General features: G+C 40.8%; 1 protein-coding gene across 1 annotated transcript in view; it reads left to right on the top strand.

Annotated features, from left to right (window-relative positions):
* ESPN (espin) overlaps window positions 1–22735 on the top strand; it is a 926204-nt gene that overhangs the window by 865564 nt on the left and 37905 nt on the right. Inside the window, exons 13-14 of the mRNA XM_078642618.1 lie at window positions 19237–19316; window positions 19418–19429. Coding sequence (XP_078498744.1) covers window positions 19237–19316; window positions 19418–19429 — 92 coding nt within the window. The remainder of the gene's footprint in view (window positions 1–19236; window positions 19317–19417; window positions 19430–22735) is intronic.

Here is a 22735-nt window from a genome sequence, read left to right as displayed (position 1 = left end):
AGACCGGATTCGTCGCAACACGCCCGCCACTGCAGCGGGGCCGTCGCATCGCCTCCCCAGGGTCTCAGGAGCAACGCATCGCTTGTTTTCCACCGCACCAGCTTCTGCTTTTGGAACTTTGTTGGAACTAAAAGGTACTGTGAGTAAACGTGACGCAACTGTGAACTTTTCACGCATCTGTAGAGAATTCTATCGCAACCTAGAGAATTCTATCGCAACCCTTAAGAACTCTTTTGAAACCATATTCTTGAACTGTGTATGTTGGATTTTTGTCGTTTTGGTCTTGTATAGTTTAGATTAAATACCTTTATTTTTCTAAACTGTTGTGGGGTCAGTTTGTGGTGTTTTCACTGTGTTACTGTGAGTGTTGGTACAAATACTTTATGCATTGCCTCTGGTTAGCCTAGACTGCTAGTGCCAAGCTACCTAGAGGGTGAGCAGGGGTTATCTCAGAGGGTTATCTCCTTGCCCTGACTAGAAGCAAGGGTCCCTATTTGGACAGTGGTACCTACCTCTGCCAACTAGAGACCCCCAGTTCTGGTGTGAAGTTTTTTCTCAATCCTCTTCCAAGTCCTCAAGTCAAATGAAATGTTTGCCCTATTTTAGACTTAGAATGACTAAACAAGTTTCACTTCCAGTTCAGAGCTCTTCCTTTCACCTTTGTGTCCGCAGAAAGAGTATTTAGTACATACTTATTTGCACCAGTGGTTTCCTCCTTATATTTTTGAAGGTATTTATTAGTTCCTTTAGTTAGATCACTTGTTACTATCTGCCCGTTATTTATTGAGGCAGAAAATAATACTAAAAGAATGTTCAACTCACTGATATAAAATAGTTTCTTGGTGGAAATGTTACATCTTATTTTCTCCTAAGAATGTGCAGCCATTGCAGTTTTTGTTCCAGTCCAAATTTGGATCAGGATTTCTTCATAAAAACAAACATTTTCATCTTCACAAACACCTGAATTATATGTTGTCCCTTTCCTCTGCATCAGAAAGAGAGTATATTCTCATTACAGACCCCAAAAGGTTCACCTAATCAGATATTGGTGTTAAGCCTCACACAACTTCAACGTTTCTGCAACACTGTTTTGGTTGCTAATTTCAGAACATTTGCAAAGAATACTTCTGACTCCTCTACATAGTTTTATACTCACCACAAACATGAGTTATTTGGGTTTGGGGACCACTACTCAAAAACAATAGTGACAGGGTCGATGGTATTTGCTGGAGAAAACTTGATACACAAACTGGAGGGAATCTCTGCAATTTTCGATGCTCTTCAGAGGTTTGTACAGGTTCTTCTGGGCAAGGCAGTTGATTTTAAGACGGAGAACCAGCTAGCTTTTATCCTGGGACACAAAGAGCAAGTTGCATCTATGCAGGAGTATTCCTGCAGCACTGTCAGTATCACTCAATCAATTCAAGGAAATATTTCAGATGATCACAGACCAGTTAGGTCTTTCTTGACTAAACCTGTTGGCATCCATGGAAATTAATCTTCTTTCCCGTTGATCATACCATGACTGCAGAATCGTATGTATGACTTCCATGAAGTAGTAGTAGTTTATTGTATAGTTAATAAAAACCATTACAAATATGTTAGGCATTCTAATAAATAATTGCAAAAAACATTAAAAAACTCAAAGATTGATGACTTAAAATGTAATGTCTACTGGGTTTTAGATAGTATGAACAGGATAGCAATTCAGTTTGCCCTCGCATGGCAACTACAGCAGGTTGCCCTCTATATTCTGTTTGTTCAAATAAGCTTTAAAAGTGCAAGTGCATTGTGCACAACAATATATATGTCCATCAGTTTACTTATGGTGCTTGGGAAAAAGTCCCTAGTGCACTGATTCGCCCAGCTGTTTGTTCAGAAATGTTGTTACCCGGCAACACCAGGGAAATCGAAACTCTAATCAGCCAGGAAGTTTTGACTTGTGTTGGAAAATTAACCTCTCTGCAGGGTCACCTCAAGCTTTTTGTTGTCCTCCTCCTCTTTTTCTAACCTCGTTTTTGTTGGCTTTAGAATTCTGAGCACTTTAACACTGCTAATCAGTGATAAAGTGCATGTGCTCTCTCCCCTAAACATGGTTTGATTGACTTATCCAAAATTGGCATATTGATTTTTACCTATAACTCCCTAGTAGAATGCTCTACATGTGCCCATGGCATGTAAATTAAATGTTACTAGTGGGCTTGCAGCAGTGATTGTGTCACCCACTCAATTAACCATTTAAAGGTCTCAGGCATGCCACTGTCAAGCTTGTGCGTGCAGTTTAGACTGCATGTTGACTTGGTATTTAAAACCCCTTGCCAAGCCTTAAACGTCCCTTTCATTACATACATGTCGCCCCTAAGGTAGGACCTAGATAGCCCATAGGGCCAGCCCCCCTGCCGCCCCCCCCCCCACTACAGCAACAGGGATTTTCTACATCAGAGGGTGCGTCTGTGAGCTGTTTAAACTGTATTTACTGGGGGCTGTGCACTTCGTTTTTAGGCCAGCAGGGGGAGTAAAGTTTTATTCAAACAGTATTGTTTTGTTAGATTTCGAGTTAGTGAAGCCTTTACCTGCAGAAGTCCAAAGTTGTGGATTGAGCCTGTTTGTCTCCTATGAGATTCTGAACAGGAGAAGCAGCTGCCCAGACCCCACCCCCAGGCCAGCAGACCATTGGCTATTCAGCTACCAGGCAAGTCTGAGCCCTCCTCTCACATCTGCCCAGGCCCCTTAAGGCCTTGCTGGGTGCACCCCAAATCATTATCCTCCATCTTGTGAGTTGCAGCCTACATGTGCCCAGATTGCAGTGAGCAGAGTCCAGGAAGTGGTATGGAGACAGACTAGTGCTGTCTCTTCCCAAGACAAAACGTTGTTTAAAAAACGATTTTCACTTTCTATGTTTACTGTCTATGCCTGTGGTTGTTACAGTTAAAAATTGTAGTTTTAGCCTGCCTGTAATTGCATATTTTATCACCTGTGTTGGGTTTTAAATGTGTGGTTTTCCCTGCCCATGATTGCCTCCATTTAGTGTGTTGAATTGTAGGATTTGCAGTCCAACCTCTGTAGTATGTCCCTCTCATTCCTTGGTGACAAATCTGTTTTCCCTCCAAATTTCTCCTTTGCTCTGTGCTTGGACCTGGGTGCTAAACCAGTGCACCCCCAGCCACCATTTTGTGTTCACAAGCCAGTGAGGCCAGCCCCCCCCCCCCCAAGAACAGGGATTTTCTACATCAGAGGGTGCTTCTGTGAGCTGTTTAATCTGGATTTACTGGGGCCTGTGCACTTCGTTTTTTGGCCAGCAGGAGGAGTAAAGCTCTATTCAAACAGTATTGTTAGATTTCGAGTTAGTGAAGCCTTTACCTGCAGAAGTCCAAAGTTGTGGATTGAGCCTGTCTGTCTCCTAGGAGATTCTGAACAGGAGAAGCAGCTGCCCAGACCCCACCCCCAGGCCAGCAGACCATTGCCTATTCAGCTACCAGGCAAGTCTGAGCCCTCCTCTCACACCTGCCCAGGCCCTTTAAGGCCTTGCTGGGTGCACCCTAAATCATTCTCCTCCATCTTGTGAGTTGCATTCTACATGTGCCCCAGATTGCAGTGAGTAAAGTCCAGGAAGTGGTAAGGAGACAGACTAGTGCTGTCTCTTCCCAAGACAAAAAGTTGTTTAAAAAACAATTTTCACTTTCTGTGTTTACTGTCTATGCCTGTGGTTGTTACAGTTAAAAATTGAAGTTTTAGCCTGCCTGTAATTGCAAAGAGCCACCATCACATCCTTGAAAGGTCCAGCATAGCTTTACAAAGGCATTCTTTCTTTGTATCTCTTGGTTTATTTGACCAAATTCCAGCGGGGCTTGCACCGGAGTGGTCGACTTAGGCAATCGAAAGATGGCTTTGTAAATGTTAGTTTGTAGCAGATTCCACATGGCTGCCTTGTTCCTGTGTATAATTTCCAGACCATATGCTACTGTCGGTAGAATCTGAGCAGCCATGACTGTTAACAGGTGCTAGCTTGAAGGGCATCTGAGTTTTATTTGCAACTGTTTGAATGCAAAGGTTATAGAGTGCACCTTGGCAGCAACATGGTGAAATGTTGTTTGAAAGTCAGTTGGTGTTCCATTTGGATACTAAGGTACTTGTAGGAGGATACAGCTTCTATACATTTGCCCTTAACAAACCAATAGAATGACTTATACTTTGAGAGAACCAATCTTTGTTTTGATTAGATTCAGCTCAAGGCCATTATGCGTTATATATAACCTGCTGTTTATTGACCTCTGGAGTCCAATGGGTCTTTGATTGAAGATTACTATGTCATCAGCATATTGCAAATGCCCAATTTTCTCTACTGCCAGTCTAGGAAGAAAGCCATCAACTTATGACAGTTATCGTTTGAGATTGGCCAGATAAAGGTTAAATAACAAAGGGCTATAAACACCCCTGTTTCAGTCCATTTTAAGTTTGAATCGTGGGCATTATTCTGCTGTTGTTTCCAACTTTAACATGGTTAGAGCTAACAGGCTTGTAATTGTCCCCATGCCCAAGCTGAATCCTGTGCTGACCCCAAAAGTGAAGATCTTTCTTAAAGTGAGCCCCGCACCCAGTCTGACTTTAATTTGTTTAGTATCTTCTCCAGGCACTCAATATCCGTTAAAGATTCTTCGTAGTCAATTTGGAAGGCATTGGTGATTGAACCTTCTAGGTGTCTGCCATTATTGTAATGGTCTACTGGGCACTGGTTGTTTTCCTGCTGACTCCCGGCAACATCAGGCCTGGCATCACCATTTTTGTTTTATGAGGACTGCACTCACCAGGTGACCCACGGACTGGAAAGGATTACATTTTGCAGAAGTGGGACACCCAGACATCCCGGGTGATTCCTGCATTTTGGTCACGATCCTGACCCACAACCAGCCTGTTTATTTCACCCCAAAATTCTTTACGGTTGGGTAACCTACTGGCAAGTAGGCACTTATTCCATTTACCACCCTATTGCTTCTCCTTTGCTTTCCTGCAATCTTTGTGGTGGGTGATCATCATCTGTCAGAATTATGAAGATATTAAGGAGGAGATAACGATGATGTCCACTTTGTCCCTGATTTCGGTCCCTTGTGACACTTGCTGAAGCTAATCCCTATAATTTTTTACTTATTCTCCTGCAAAAATGTCCCCCCCTTTCTCATTAAGCTCTTGTCTGATTTCCCCTAATGACTTAAAAGTTGAAAGGGCAAATCTCATTTTACATGAATGTTCTATAGAGTTAGCCTTAGCTATTCAAGAATGCCTTAAAGTTTCAACTATGGCTTGCTACTTTAAACATTGGGTCCATCTTGAAACATGGTGTCAGATTCAAGGTAATGTAAATCTAAAATTGGAAATCCCTTCCTAATTTAACATTTTCTTAAGGATGGTCTCATACGAGGTCTACCCTTTTCTAACATTAATGATCAATGGAAGCTGTCTGACATTTTAGAGAATCTGGGGGTACCTTAGATACAATTCTCTCTTTGGCCTCTAAACTTGTTAGATGATTTCTAAACAAAGCCATAGTTCCTTCTCTCATTCCTTCTTGTCATTTGCCAGCCATACAACAAGGGTTACAGGAGGCTCACTTGTATTCCACTAATCATTATTTTTTATGTCATCACATTCAGGATTGCTATGCATTAGGCCTGTAGATCAGGTAAGCTATGATCCTTTGTAAATACTCCTCAACATTTAGGTTTATGTAAGATAAGGTGAGACCTGTGCCAGGGTTCATCCTGAATGCATCCTTCCAAATCATCGCTCATAGGACTTCTGGCTGTTTTTCCTTGTTAAGTAAGGAACATTTTGCCTACTCTTTAGATGCCCGTTGGGTCATATCTATTTATTTAGAAGGTATTAAAGCGCTCACTCTTTTGGTGCTTTATTTGTTTGTTTTAGGAGTCTAGGAGAAGGAAAAAATATTCAGTAGGCACTTTAAACCACTATATGTGATTTACCATTTCCCAGTCTTAAATTGCAGTAGATCAGGAACCTCCAGTGAACATTTAAGATTGATCCATTAGAGTTGTAGAAGTTTCCTGGACAAAAGTCAGTAGGGTCCAACTCCAAGAGCTCTGTTTCGCTACTACACAAGCTCATTTCCAAACTTTTGAAAATCATTATAGTTTGGAAGCACTTAGGGGCTGATTACGATGGCGGACGGATTTCAGTCCGTCCGCTATCATTTTGTATTTGGGACAACCCGTCTACAAGGTGGCAGTCCCACATACCGTATTACAATGCGACCACCACCACTGCAGTCGCATTCCCAATATTTTGTATTGCAGCGGGGATGCAGTCAGCAGCCCCCACAGCAATACAAAAAATATCGGATTGACATACTCCTGCACTACATGGCAGGCATCATGCGGTGCCTGCCACATGGCACAGTAGGTCCCCCCCAGGGCCCATGTCCCAGGACCAGAGGGGAAGGGTGCCCCCACATACATTTCCTCCAGCCATTTTGCGCTGGGTTGACCGCCGCAGAACGACCGGAGGAAAGGGATATTGTAATCCCTAGAGCAGTGCCTACCAGGCACCGCTGCCATTCAGGGAGTACAAGGAGGTCTGACGGGCGGTTGGATGACATCCGCTCGTCGGGACCGCAGCGGTTGGTCTTTCCGACAGCCACACATCTACACCATTGTAATCTGGCAGGCGGACATCCCTGTTACGATGGCGGAGGGTCTGCCACCGACAGCCTGTTGGTGGCGGTCCCTCTGCCATTGTAATGAGGCCCTTAGTTCTGGCCAAAGCAATTTGGGTGATAACATTCCAAAAATGAGGCATTATTAGTTAATTTGTTATAAACACAAATCTTTGTTACTGCATCCAAGATTTTGTTATTTCTTCAGAGTACTTCTTTCATCATGCTTAATGTAACAAATATTCTCAAGATATATGGACTGAGGCGGGGAAGAAGGATGAGGAAGTATTATTTAGATTTCTTACCAGTGATCCTCATTACTGTACTAGGCTTCCTGGTCCCAGGCCTTTTAGCACCCTCCTGCCATAATCATCTTCTCAGAACACTCTTGAGGCAGGATTTGTAGCTTTTAAGTTTTATAAAAGGTGATGTTCTTTGGAGAGGAAAGGGGTTGTGCCGGAGTGGTGGGCAAAATAGTGCCAGAGAAAGGTAAGTCGGCTTTGGGAAAAATGAAAAAAGGGAAATGTCATCTTCCCAGAAATGTTTTTTTGTTAATTTGGGAGGTGGAGGTTCACGTAATGTGCGGACTGGATTGAGGAAAATAAAATAAAAATGTTTTTCACCAACGGGTTCTCCTTGACTTCAAATAGATAATGTTAACACAGCTTGAGTTGTCTGTGTTGTCATTCAGAACATCAAGGTAAAAAATATCCCCTTTATTTTCAGTTACTCGTCTGCAAATTTATGTTATTTTTGTCCTTGAACAGTTAAGCATGAACCACGTTAAACATAGCCTCACCGCTCTGAGCAATACTACCTAATTATACATAAGTTTACAACTGTATACCTGGTGTCCTGCCACCCTCCAAAGTTTCAACAGAGGGCTAATCTTCCTATGAAGGATTGAAAGAAAGGCACAATCTCTCAAGGGTGGAGAGTGCCTTGTGTCAGAGTACTGGATAGAGACAGTCAGCTGGACTGCACATAGTGTCCTTACAAATCCCCTAGAGGATGTCATATTCATCATAGTATATGAAAGAATAACGGGACCCCGACAGTTGAACCTAGGGTAGTCTAAGTATTTAAAAAAACAATGGTTCATGCTAGACAAGACTGGTCCTGCTCAATTATGATAGTATCTAAACTTATAGCAATAGGCATATAGAGTCAATTGATGCCCAGCGAAGTAGCCACATAGTTAAACAATTTTTTAACGAAGTAGCCACATAGTTAAACAATTTTTTAACAAAACTTACGTAGAGGCACACACTAGCTTTCGTAATGTAAAAAGATTTATTTTAAATGATGTAGCACAGCAGTTTTTTAAATATGAGGAACATCGTTCAAGTGCTCAAATAAAAAGTGAAGACAGGCGTGATGCAGCGAGTGAGGATGTCATTTTAAATATATATGCCTGTTGCTATAAGTTTAGATACTATCATAATTGAGCGGTGCTTGCTGTTTCTAGGACGTGTCTGGCCTAGCATGAACCATTGTTTTCACTAAATGCTTCATCATAGAGCGGTGCTCCTCGTTGGGCTGACGCTGTAATGCCCTATGAGTCCCACAAAGGGTCACTTTAGCAGAGATATTTTAAGAGGATGCTGTATGATGAATGCAGGTGAGGTGGTTCGTGAAGTGGTGGGGTGTGAAATAAAGGATTAAAAGGAAGTTCCTGCGCTATACTTTAATGGGGGGCCGCCCTTCCAGGGATAAAAACCTGTTGTCAGGTGAATGCTACCTTGGGGTTTCCAAGGAACCCTGGTAGTCTGAGTGCTGAGACTGTGTAGACGGGGTCTCCTGTTGTTTCAGGAGAGGGACCTTACTCTGGTCACTACTTCACATAAAGAAAAGTCGGCATGTTTCACGCCTAAACTTGTCATAAGGATCCACAGCGCTTCATCAGGATGAAAAAAAGAGCATGTGTAGTTGACAAACTTTAGGCTGTGCACTAAACTTCGTTAATTTTTCTAGTTGACAAACTACCCCACACTAAGGGGCCAATTACGATGGCGGGCGGACTTTCATCGCATAGGCAAAAGGGACCGCCCGCCACAGGTGCGGCGGTCCCGCAATACAAATTACGATGTGCCCGCCACACTGGCGGGCGCATCCCATATTTTTTCATTGCGGCGGGCAGCAGCACCCGCCACAATGTAAAAAATACATGTTTTGTATTTGAATGTACAATGTGACAGGTACCATGCGGTGCCTGCCACCTTGTTCATGCCAATGCAGGAGGGTACCATAGGTACCCCCCATGTGCAGCACCCCCCCCGGGCCTGCAAAGGGCCCCTAAAGGAATTCTCCGCCTGTGTTTTTGTGGCAGGATCTCCGCCAAAAAAGACCTGCATCCTAATGCACACAGCGGTGCCTGCAAGGCACCGCCATAATGCCCCCATTATACCATGCGGGTGGAAGAAAAGGACCGCCTTGCTGGACCATGGCGGACAGTCTTTCCATCTGCCGCGGTACCATTCCCATTCCCACCGCCATCCTAATTTGGCGGTGGGAATATTGAGGTTGATGGTGGGTGGATCGCCACCGCCGGGCCGCCGGTCCTCACCGCTGGCCGGGCGGTGGCGATCCGCCCGCCATCGTAATCGGCCCCTAAGATTGGTGCCCATAGGTGCTACCTACTGTTTGTGTATGTTATTCTGTATCCAACCTAAATAATGCAAAAATGTAGCAACATCAGGTGGCGCGGAGAAACCCCATTTGAAGCGTGCTGTAGTTTTGGCGTGCGGAACGTGTGTCTGCACCTACTCATCGCTGCGTCCCCGGGATAGTCCTGCCACCCTCCCCAACCACTCACTTGCCATCTCTTCACTCCTGCCAAAAAAATTCAAAGAAAATGTCTGGTATCCTCACGCCCACCACACTACCATCCATAATATTGCGATTAATTTCCCCAGCCTAAATATAAAACAATCACTGAGTCCTGGTTACCACCACGCCCTTGTCAGTAGAAACCCTTGTCCCATCTACATATAAAAAACGTAAATGCTGATGTCTTTGCACAGTCCCAGTCTCCAATACAACAATGCCGGTACTCACAGCGTGACCTGAGAGCTGGAACCATGTTGATAGCAGATGTGTGAGTGCCACTCTTCAGCATTGCCACCATCACTCTGACAGCAAATGTTTGCAGAAGAATTGTGTTAAGAGAACGATGCGGGGTGGCGCCGATATATCACTGCGCACCTTGTGTCTCTCAAGACTAGGGAGGCAGAGGATTACTGCAAAACAGAGCACAGGCATTGCTTATCAGTGATTCACTGATCTGAAGTCAGAAGTGAAAAAACGAAACTTGTTATTTCACTGCTATGATGTCAGAGCTGTGACTAATCAGGTTTGGAACCCCATGTTTGCACAAATGGCCTCTATTGAAAGCCATATATTACGGCCATTTTATGTTATATTCGCATACCCTAGAATCACCAATATCACAGGCAACAGTAATTCTGGAGTGAGTAAACTGCTCTTCACTATGAGAAAATTTGGAAAAACATGCTGGAATTAGCGTGTCTGTGCCGATCTTGCATGTTTGTTGCAATTTCTTTTGTTGTTCAAATTCTTTTTTTTTTTAACATACAACATAACAGGGCACATTCCTCCTTGGAATGTGCATCAACAAGCTGCAACTTAGGATGCATAACTGCTCTTTGGCACTACTAGCCCCCTCCCCCAAACCATTTAACAGCAAATATAAAAAAAGGTTCAGTGACTAAATATCGAGGGACAGAATATCGACTTCCCAGAATATCGATTCAAAAATATCGAGGGACAGAATATAGAATCCCTATCTACAAACAGGTAAGTCCTAAAATATAGAGTTCAAAATATCAATAGTTAAAATATAGTTAACTAAAATATCGAATTTTGTAAATGTATTAAAAATAATATAAATGTAATTAAATAATAAAAAAAATTAAAAAACATAGTTAAAATAATGTAAAAAAGCTTAAAATGTAAAATTAATACATGTAATGTTAAAAAAACATATTTTTAACATATATATTTACATATTAATATTATAAAAAATTATTAATCTTAATTATAAAATATTTAAAACAGTGTTACAAATATATTTACATATATAAATCAACCTATTATCTAAATAAAAAAACAATAATATATTATAATTTAAATAAATAAAATAATACTTTTTATGTTAATTAATAATTTACACTACATTGTATATAACAAAATTAAAAACATTACATAGCTAACGGAATAAAATTAGTATTCACACTCCAAAAAGTGCAAAAGTAGATAGTGGGAGGGTAAAAATTACTATTCCCACTCCAGTGAATGCAACAGTAGGGAAAGCGTAGGATAGTGGGAGGGTAAAATGTACTATTACCACTCCAGAGAGTGCAACAGTAGGGAAAGCATTGGATAGCGTAGGGGTAAAATTTACTATTCCCTCTCCAGGGAGTGCAACAGTAGGGAAAGCGTTGGATAGCGGTAGGGTAAAAATTACTATTCCCACTCCAGAGAGTGCAACAGTAGGGAAAGCGTTGGATAGCGGGAGGGTAAAAATTGCTATTTCCACTCCAGTGAGTGCAACAGTATGGAAAACGTTGGATAGCGTGGGGTAAAATTTACTATTCTCACTCCAGAGAGTGCAACTGTGAGCAAAGTGTTGATTTAATATTTAAATAAGAATACATTATCAATACCAATTAAAAATTAATTACAATTAATTACCAATCAGAACATATTTAATAATTGATTCATTATAAATATGAACAATTAGTATTTATTACAAATGAGTTACTTATTATTAATTAATTACCAACCAATTAATTTTCAATACCAAAAATGTAATAAGTAATAAAAAAATACCAATTAATAACAATAAATTATTTATCAATACACAAAAATAATTTCAATATTTATTTAATTACAATTACATTACTTCCCACCCTGTTCCCCTATAACCCACAACCCACTACAAATAATAAATTAATACAATTAACATAATTGTCAATTAAACAATTACTTAAAATTAATTACCAATTAATAAAAAAATAATTACCAATTAATAATTAATTAACAATCAATTAATTATAAATACATATGAATAAAATTATTTACTTAATTACAATTAAATTATCCCTATAAACCCACAATCCCGCTACAGAACTAAAAACGCAAAATTAAATTTTAAATAATTAATAATTCCTAAAAATTAATATTTAATTTACTATATTTAATTAATATTTTATGTACTATAATTAAATTACTTCCCACCCTATTCCCCTATAAACCCATAACCCGCTATGGAATTAAAATACATAAAATGTATTACTTAAAAAAAATTGAACATACATTACAAAAATAATATATAATTTTAACACATATACTAGCACACCTAATACACAAAAAAAATTGAGATTTTGGAAAACAATATTTCTAAATTTGATATTATGGAAAACTATATTTCTAAATTCGATATTATGGAAATCGATATTTCTTAACTCAAATTCGATATTCTTTACCGTCATATTTTGGGAATTCGATATTCTGGCCTCTCTATATTTTTGATTCGATATTCTGGACAGTCGAAATTCGATATTTTGGGTGTTTACCATAAAAAAAAGACCAAAAACAATATAAGAATTGCAGTGGCCTGAAGTAGGGCCAAGAGAAAGAGGGGGTGGACTGAGGATATGCCGGATTTAGGGGCAGTCATACCTCCCCTAGGGTAAGTCCTCAAAAGGAAAGAACATTACAGACCTGAGGCGGTCATACTATCAACATACCTCTGGAGATTTGGGGGTCACAGACTCCCCCCTAAAGCATGCTGTACTTAATAAAAAGCTGTAGAGCTCTTAGTCTAGTGGTTGTGAAGCAGAGGAATTCAACTGTTGACATATAGTCAATAAGTGGGTGCCATATAGCTGTGTTATCTTTTTGTCTGTGAGTACAAGATTGTGTGTTGTGTGCAGTAGCCAATTTATGCCAGAGGTGACTAAACCACAGTGGCATAGCCAGGCCCTCTGTCTATTTCCAGAATAGAGTTGTAAGCTGTTTGGCAGCACCCATCATGTAGCAGTCTCATCTTTAGTCTGCATGCATCATATTCTCTAGGAATGTGTGACGGAATCCTGCATGCTTTTAGCAAGCATGCCTTCACCACGCCAGCATTAGAGTGAAGGCATCCTTGTGATGCGTTCCTTTAGCACGCAAGTCGTTACAATGACTTTCCTTGGGGGGTCGCTGAACTTTGGAATAATATCCCTTACTATTCCAACTCCAGTCTGCGCAACAGTAGGAAAGGTGTTGGACTTGAAATCCAACACCACTCCACCAATGCTCCCTCCTAAAGCAAGTTGTTGTAACAACTTGCGTGCTAAACGAATACATGGTAAGGATATATTCGTTTCATTGCTGGCGCTGTGAATACACAGCGTGATTCTGGCTTCATTTTAAAGGACACTTCCCATTCTCTGGAGTAGTCTGCTGGAGCCCAAGGAGTAAGACGGAAGTTTCAGCGAAATGGTGTACCTTATCATCTCTATGATGTGGCCTAGTTTCTCCTTCCAGAAGGTCTGCATAACTAATATTACCATTTCTTTTAACCATCTTTAAACAAAATGTAGGGTGATATACACCAGAGCCCCAGTGTTCCCATGAAATCGCACCCAAAGTTAACTTTTACACTGAAATCTTAAAGAAACTGCATACACATACAGACAGTTCATTGAGGTTGAATTAAAAAATCCAGGCGGACCTGGCACCAAAGGTGGCCATTACATTTTAAGACGGAGTTATCCATTCGCTCCTGTAGAATCTTTAGCTCACGAGAGGATTTATGAATTAGTGATGGCAACCCACAGTATGCTCTTTAATGTTTTAATGTTCATGATGGGGCCATCAAAGTGTTTGGTGTTTCTTTCTGCCTTAGTCTCTTCCAGATTGTTGTTTCAGGAAGTTCACTGGCTTCTGTAGCAAAGATTTGGTAAAGCGAAAGTGCATCTCTTATGTTGCAACCTCAGCTACCTTTAACTTGTCAAAATGTATTTAAACACTGATTCACTAAGATTTTCCAGTGCGCCCGAATTACAGGATTAAGGCAGGAGAAAGCCAGCGAACTCATGGGTTACTCCTGAAATTTATAAGTGAACCAGGATTGTACAAGAGTAGATCTCACTCACTTATACAAGACTTTGTTAATCTTGCCCAGAGATCTTTCACTTAGAGCTGAATGAATCATTCAATGACGTTCTACATTGTGTTTTTAATTTTTGTTTATTGCATACATTGTTGCTGTGTGAAACATTAATATGCTGTTTAATAATTTAGTTTCAAATAGTTGTGCATTGTTTATGTTAATTAATGATTTAAGGCCTGAATTGTATGTTGGTGGAAATGGAACTCTGTTGTGGCGGCGACAGAGTTCCCTCCCCACCAACTTTACGGTCTGCCTGCCAGATTTAAAAAAAGATGTAATGATAGCGGAGACTACTCCACCTCCGCTCTAGTCAATCCCCTCCAACGGCCCGATGGAGTCAGGACCGTTGGAGGTTTTCCTGTGAGTTCACCCACCTAATTTAGATGAGTAGGCATACAGCCATTTTTCACTACCCGCCACTGCCAGGAAAAACCTGCCAGTAAGGGCACTGAAAAGTGCCCGATTCCTTCCTTGCCATGGGAGCGCACTCACACGGTGAGGAGAGAATTGTTTTTGTTATTTGAAAAACAAATGCTGCTCTGGGATTTTCTTTTTGAAAAATATATATTTTGTAACTTTGCCTTGCGGCTCTGACTAGTTGAGAAAGCTATATGGAGAACTTACAATGCATTGGCAGGAACCACTCTGACAGTGGTTCCTTTCTATGCAAGAAATAAGCGTTGGGCCTGCAATTTTTTATTTGGCTGGCTTCACCTCCGTCAGTACAAGGGAATAATATATTCCAGACCATGGCCCTGGCAGAGAGCTGGCCGCCTTTCAGCCAAATTGTAAATTAGGCCTTTACGTATTTAATGAAAATGTTTGTGTCCCACTTTTGAAGGAGTTTTTTCTCTTCTTTTCCAAATTTGTATATAAGTGTGTAATAAAAACAGTTATCACAGAAATAAAATGTTGAAACAGTTCGATATATTTCTGTCAATTAGGTAGTAGATTTTACCACTGTCTTCCAAAAACCCTCTTTCTTAGTGCTAAGTATTTCCTGATTCAGTTAGTTGATCTGCCGAATCAGGTTTAATTACTGATGTGGGGCTAAAGCAAAACCTGGCCCAGATTCACTAAGGCTTTGCACGGGTGCAAAAGGTATTTTGCATGGTAAAGGTGACTTTTTCTTAGCACATAAGCCACTTTGAAATGTTTTGCATCACTTAGTCTTAAGGTGGAGGATCATTAGTTTTGATGGAAAGCCCAATAAACTAAGGTGTCCAGGCCAAGCTTTACCTAAAATACTGACACCTGCCTGATGTTGGCTTAAACTAGGTGAAATGTGTTATCTTCTCAAAAAAGCAATGCATTGCATGCATGCTGCAGCGCTCATCACACATCTAATACATAGAATCCTCCCCAGTTTATTTAGGGATAGGAATTTGTGCTGAAAGCACTTGCTTCCAGTGCAAATCCTATTCTGGACAACGCACACGTGCTGTGAGGCTGAGCATCAGGCAAAGCAGCCTGTTTATGCTTCAGCACAGGAGATGACAGCAGAAGCAGGCCAATGTTAGTAACTATGGATCTGCACAGTGTTTTCCCAAGTGGGCAAGACTTTCTTGCGTGAAAAAATAGCAAATCTGAACTCTGAGCCTGTATTACAGCTTGGGTGCACTGTTCTAGTGTGCACCATGGTGCGCCTTTACACAGGTGCGCCGGGTGCTAACAAGAATATTGCGCCCTAGTAGAGTGCATGCGCTTCCCCCAGGACAGCTTCAAACTTCCGCTGCCCTGGGGGCAGTGCATTCATTAAACTACAGAGCGACTGCTTAAAAGCCTGCCCTAAGAGTGGATAGAGTTCCCCCTGCAAGCGGCTGCAGTGAGTGAATGCACCCACTTGCAGGGACATGTCCTAGGGATCATGGGACTTACAGAGGGCTGCCCTCAGCGGTTGCACTGTCAGTTTACCTCTTGAGGGCATGTTTGCCTCTGCACCCACGTTCATAATACAACGTAGGCCCAGAGTAAAAGTGATTTCCTCATTTGTATGGAACCACATCCTCATGCAAATGAGGAAACTCTCTCTGAAGATAGCACTGGCGCTAGATGTGCCCCAGCACCATCAGTATTACAGAAGGGGTTGCACAAGCACCTGCAGCCTCTTCCGTACATCCATAGTGCCACAATACACGATATGTAATATGGCCCCTGTTTTTTTCACCAGATATTTTATGAGCTACAGATGGAGACACTTCTGGAGTAAAAACTGCTGAAAATGGGGATTTACCCCTTAAACTTGGTTTAGAAACAACAGTCCACTTGATAATACCCCATTTCTTAGGGGCTGCTCAGAGTGACATTAGAAAGGGCAAATTATTGCTATTACTTGGAATTACTAGAATATCGGTGATTTCATGTGCCATGACAAAAGGAATAAGGGCATAAGAATCACAGTGTTTCATTGCAATTGCCTCAATTTGTCTAAGGAAATAGTCACATTGACATTGTTCTACATGGTGCACCATGGTTCACAAGTTAATAGATTTAGTTTTACAAGATCTAAGATGCCTTTTCAAAGGAATGCGATGTATTCTCGCCAGGTAAATCAGAGCACTACGCTCAACAAACTAATATTAATTGGTGGATAAAAAAGTGTACATTTGTCATTTTTCTAGGTGACAGTGGACCTGACGCCAAAAGATTTTACTCTTGTATTACTCTTAGTTTCTGCCTGAATGCTTAGTTATTACTCATGGTTTAGTACTGAATTGCGGGGTTAATGCAATTCAGTACTAAACCATGAGTAAGACAAGAGCACATCACATCTACTCACTGAAAAAATCTTTGACTCGGGCAACGTACTTTCCTATCATGTTGGTTCCTGATTGTGCCATGCTGTTTTGCAGCAGCTTAACATGGCTCACAAAACAGTGCGAGGAAAGCCTCAGGTGTCTAGTAGGAAGTGTAGTACATAGATAATCTCAGTTGGAACAGATAAATCACAACAACAGATTTTGTGTGAATCACATTAAAAAATCTCCACTCCATTATAATGTGTCTGGTTCCCAGCTCCAATCAGAGACCGTTCAAACATCAGCAATATTGTCAAAATCGCTTACGTTCAGATGTGTAGTCTTCGCAAATGTAGGTATCCAGAGTAGACTACCATTCTAAAAATTGACCAATGCATCATAATGCTGAGTTCAGAAATTTGTAAGATATGAAAAGCTAACCACATTTTATGGGGAAAATAAATTCGTCTACATGGATATGCATAGCAAGAGCTACTCTCAAAACTATTATAACCCTATGCAAAAGTCAATCTCAAATTCTCTTCTGCTATCCATTTTTCTCCAAAACTGTTCCGTAATGACTTCGAGCTTCTCCTCCATCTCATAGAACTTTTTTATATTTCTTATCATCTTCTTCAGTTGTTTTACTAACTATAATTAATACGTTCAGGAAAAAAAGAAATCTAAGATTGCAAGAACATAAAAAATAAATACGACATACCTTAAATGGAAAACTAAACGTTTAAGATGGGCGAGGGTTTGTCAATGTGAAAATGTGGAAGAGGTTTGAAAGACTCGTTTTTAAATCCCAGGTATGGCATGAACATAGAAACCATGGACTGGAAAATCTTCCTTTGATTGTATTAAATGTTGTTCTGTAAATGAGACACAATGGATTAAAGTTTATTTAAAGTTGTCCATGTACCTGACTGACATTCTGATATGGATGGTACACCCCAAACATGTATTTTTTGATCTGCCATTTCCAACCTTCAAGATATGCTCTACCACAATCCTCCTTGTGCAGCATCCAGGTTCTCATCTTTCTACCTGTTAGTTCCATTTCACTGAAGTGAATGTCTTGCGATCCCAACTTGTCCCTCACTCATTCATTTTCAAACCACCCTTAAAAAGCATCTCATGAGATCAGAAAATAAAAAGAAAATCACACTATTGCAGTTATTTTGCAAGTGTGCAATTTTTTATAAAACTATAGTTACTGTTTGTCCTTATGTTTATTACCTGCTTTCTACCTAACACCCAACGGCTCCTATTTACACATTCCTACAATGGCATGTTACTTATCAGATTAGCCAGTCATGCTATCTGCCATATTTTGCTTGTTTTAGGTGGTGTGCTAGGTAGTTTGCTTTCATAAGACCGAAGTAAAATTGACTCTTAAATCTGGTTCACTTGTCTCTCAATAAACTGAAACACCTAATCAAAACAATAAAGAAAACCGTAAAAGAAAAGGTAAGATTAGGGATCCTAAATGTATTTTAATATGGTATTCTAATATGAATCAATCATGTACTGAATATGATCCCATTGTTATACATAGAATTTCTCGGATTTAGCAATGTATAGGGCAGTGAAAATCCTCTTTGGTTTATAGGTTTACAAAACGTGTCTTGTTCCTCCTCTGAATTTTGAATCTAAAAATATATAACCATGGTTGGTGCAGTGTAAAACAAAGAAAATCAAATCATTTTTCAACTAAATTGTAGAGGTTTCCTGAACAGTGATAATAATGTATTTTAATGTCCTGTGTAACGTGGTGCTCTTCAGTCTTGCTAGATCCTACGGTGTTTAGTTATTTCCTGAGTTTTCCTACACTTACCCAACTCATGTGTGTGTTATTGGAATGCATTTAAAATATAATCAGTGTGATTCTGACAATTATTCCAATAAAAATATTTGACCTTGTACAGAAACACCTTATTTGGTTTACGCCCAGGTACAATTTCAATTACATATGCAAAATGCACAACCTGCATGTCGCCTGAAATTGACTGTTTCCTTGAAATGTCACCTTAGAAACTGGATCATGGAGAAAGTATCTTGCGGGCACAGCAAAGCCACGACTGAGAGGCAGTTCCTGCTTAAAGTAGTCTCCTGTCAGAATATCACATGACTTTTGTTCACCTTTATGTCCAAAAGTCATGCAAGATATCTACAAATCTCACTTTGCATAATTTGGAATAATTCATGTAGCTTTTCCAAAGTTTCACATAAAGTAATGAAATTGTGTTAACCAGTACAGTTGCAGAATTGCAGCACATTATAATTTTTGAGATGTCTGGCCTTTGCCCCCGTTAATACAGCCACATCCTTTCAATGAATTACACAGAAGTAGAACATGGAGGGGTGACTTTTTACTCATTCCGGGTGAAGGTGGCGAATCTCACATGAACAGTACACATACATTGTACTCTGGTCTTGCATTCCAATGAGTGGAATAACACAGTGAAAGCCGGGGAGGATAAGACCACAATAACTAGAACTCTTTTTTTAGCCAAAACCATGAAACACATAGAACTGAATAACAAATGATAAATAAATGGCTAATAAATGTTTCTTTATTTGGAAACTAAAAGGTCACTACTGATCGAAGCATAAACTCCTTCATATATGTTTTTGTATTGTAGGAAAAAGAGGAAGAAGCCCGCTTGGCCACCATGCCAGCTTGGCGAAGAGAAATCCTACGGAAGAAGTTGGAGGAAGAAAGGTATGGCAGCATCTGTTGTCGTTTTAGTTACGTTTTAGTTTGTTTTAAGTAGTCATGTTTTCCTAACTCATTCTTTTTTCTCTTTTTGCCATCGCTTACAGGGAGCAGAAGCGGTGAGTTGGATGTTTCTCATTCTCTCTCTAATGTTTGGTTGGGTAAAACCACGTTTGCCAAGGGTTGAGTTAGAATTAAAAGCCTCCTGCTAAGATGCAATTCACTAAAATGTAGAGTTAGTATAATTGTGTCAAAATGTCATGCTTTAAACGATTTGCAATTGGAAATACTACAGTGTCGTCCTAATTAATTGAATTGAAAAAATTCTATTTACTTTTTTAAAATTTTTATTTGTATTTGTAATCATTGATTCTTATTCCCTTGTGCCATTCATGGGAGTTTTCTTTAACTTTTCCTGGCCTGTTATTGTGACTCTTTCAAGGAGGAATACTCGAGTGCCTTCTGTTTGTGTGGTCCTGTCCTTCTCCCCACGACCCCTGTTCTTCTTACCTTTTTTGGATACATTTTCATATTTGAAGAGAAGATAACCTCCTGAATGTTCTTCCTCTATTCCCTTCTACCTCAATCTTAATTAAAGTGTGCCTAATCAGGCTAATCTCTATACTCTGCCAGGAGTCCGTTCAATGTTACTTATAGGAGGAGATTTTAATGTCCTTCTTGACCCTAGGCAAGATCGTTCTAACCACCGTCTGGTGGTAGTGGCTCCAAAGACGCGACATGCGATGAAGAACATGATTTCAGACCTGGGACTAATAGATGCATGGAGAGCGAAAAATGGCCCGGTCCCAGGCCATACTTATTATAGTAAAAAACATGGCCACGCTTCAAGATTAGACTACATCTTATTAGATCGAGAAGGCTTGAAGTCAATGAAGGACATGGATATTTTACCTAGTGTATTATCTGATCATGCACCTATTCTGGTTACATTCAATATAGGAGGTGACAGGCCGAAAGTAAATTCTAGATGGACTCTTAAGCGAGGGGCCTTATATGATCAGGATGTTGTCTCTAGGATAGACACTTCCTCTGTCAGTTTCTTCTCTGATAATTTAGGATCGACATCCCCTAATTTGTATGGGACGCCTACAAGGCGTTTGTCCGCGGCCAATTTCATAGTGCAATAAGCTCCTGTAACAGGAAAGAGGCTGCTAAATTTAAAACAATAGAGGACAAGATCTCCTCTTTAGAAACACTGGGAATTAACCTAAATGCGGAAGACGCTCCCCGAATCTCATCTGAAATTGATCTTCTCCGCCAGGAATATCGGGGGCTTCTAGACCAGAAGGTAAAGGCTCAATGGGCCTCTTACTCTATGGAGAACTATGAATATGGAGAAAGAGCAGGTGCAGTGCTGGCAGGGAAAATAAGAGCAGACCGAGTTAAGAACAACATCAATAGGCTGATTATAGACGATCAGGGCACGACATCATGTCTGCAGATAGAGATGGAAAAATGCTTTTTTTCACATTTCTCTGAGCTATATAAAGAGGAGCCATCCAGCAGTTCAGTAAATGCTATGCGTTGGTTGGAAGACAAGAATCTACCAAACCTATCGGAGGAGGGTCGTACCCTGCTGGATAGTCAATTTACAGAAGAGGAGATCAAATTACAAATTAATAAAATTAAAAAAAATAAAGCAGCCGGACCTGACGCTCTACCGGGCAAGGTCTATAAAATGTTCATAGATTTATTAGCACCTAGACTGTGTGAATTGTTTAACTTTATTTATAGCCCACATGGTAAAATTCCACCCTCTTGGAAAGAGTCTACCATCGTTTTGCTATTAAAACCAGGTAAAGATCCCCTCAGGACGGAGTCTTATAGGCCAATCTCCCTGCTAAACGCCGATTATAAGATCTTTACTGGTGTGTTGGCAGGGAGACTGGCCAGGCTGGCTCCGTCCCTGATTAATCCAGACCAAAAAGGTTTTATTCCGGGAAGGCACATTCACGAGCTGACTCTCCAACTCATAGGCTGTATAGATCTTGCGGCGACGCGGTCTGAGCCCATTGGCGGTGGCTGCCTATGACGCCGCCAAGGCGTTTGATCGCGTCAATTGGGGATTCCTGTGGGATGTGCTTAAAACTACGAGGTTCGGGGGGATCTTCATTAACACCCTCAGGAGTTGTTATGAGGGAGCCTCAGCAGCAATACTGCTGAATGGCTTGTTGTCTCCTCGACTTAATGTGGGGAGGGGGACTAGACAGGGGTGCCCTATATCGCCCCTTTTGTTCGATAAATACATTGAGCCCCTGGCACAGGCACTCCTATTGGATAACAGGGTCACTCCTTTTAGAATAAATGATTATTCTTCCCAACTGGCCCTTTATGCGGATGATTTAATGATTTACACCAGCAATCCGGCGGAGGTATTCCCCAGAGTAGAGGAGATCATGCTGGAATATGGACAGTATTCTGGTTACTTAATAAACAATACTAAAACTGAAATAATGTGCTGGGGAGTAGATAACTGGGACGGCCCGCAAAGTAACCAGTTCAGATATTTAGGAGTTCTAATTACCTCCGACCTTAAGGATATTGCAAAGGTCAACCTGACGAAGGTTATGAAGGATATTTGTTTGTTGTTTTTGAAGTGGCAGAATATCCTTTTGACGATATACGGCCGGGTTAATCTGGTTAAAATTGTTATTTTGCCCAAACTAACATATATATTCAATGCTATACCTGTAACCTTTCAAAATAAAGTCCTGGGGAATATTCAGGGGAAGATAGGTAGCTTCATCTGGGCAAACAAGAACGCTCGGTTCTCATGGAAAAAACTTAAAAGGAGTCTGTTGAAGGGAGGAATGGCACTGCCGGATGTTCTTTGGTATTCTTTCTCCTTCCAATTAAAAAACATTCGTACCCTCTTAACCGTTCCAGACGATTCTCATTGGGGTCGGATATTAAAGGCGATGCAAGACTTAGAAGGGGGAGGTCCGGGTTTTTTGTATAAATATGGGTCTCCAAGATTCTTCAAAAAAGTCAGTCTAAAGGTTTTAAGATCTGCTTTGACGTTGTGGTGCAGACTGAAGCGATGTTGGGGTATAAAATACTATTCAGACCTGGCCCCCATCTGGGATTCCCCTGGCACGCCACTATGCCTAAAAGACAGTCTTTCCCAAGCTGTTAGAAGCGCAGGTGTAGTCACCTGGTCAGATCTTGTCACGGCGGAGGGTGTTCTTCCATGGGAAGTTCTGCGGGCTAAGATTGGGGACTCTTTTTCCCGTTTCAAATTCATCCAACTCCGCTTCTGGTACGATACAGAGAAAGACAATATAGGGGTAATTGGGAAATCGAGGCAGCTCTCCTGTCTGTTGGTGTCAGGAAGAAAGAGGTAGCCCTCTGGTATAGTGAATTGTTGAATTCGGAAGTCACCACAGTCACCCCTGTAAACCAGG

This window comes from Lissotriton helveticus, chromosome 5_1 (genome assembly GCF_964261635.1).
Source record: "Lissotriton helveticus chromosome 5_1, aLisHel1.1, whole genome shotgun sequence".
Taxonomy (NCBI): domain Eukaryota; kingdom Metazoa; phylum Chordata; class Amphibia; order Caudata; family Salamandridae; genus Lissotriton; species Lissotriton helveticus.
Note: the sequence above shows the minus strand (reverse complement) of the source record. Positions and strands in the feature narration are given on the sequence as shown.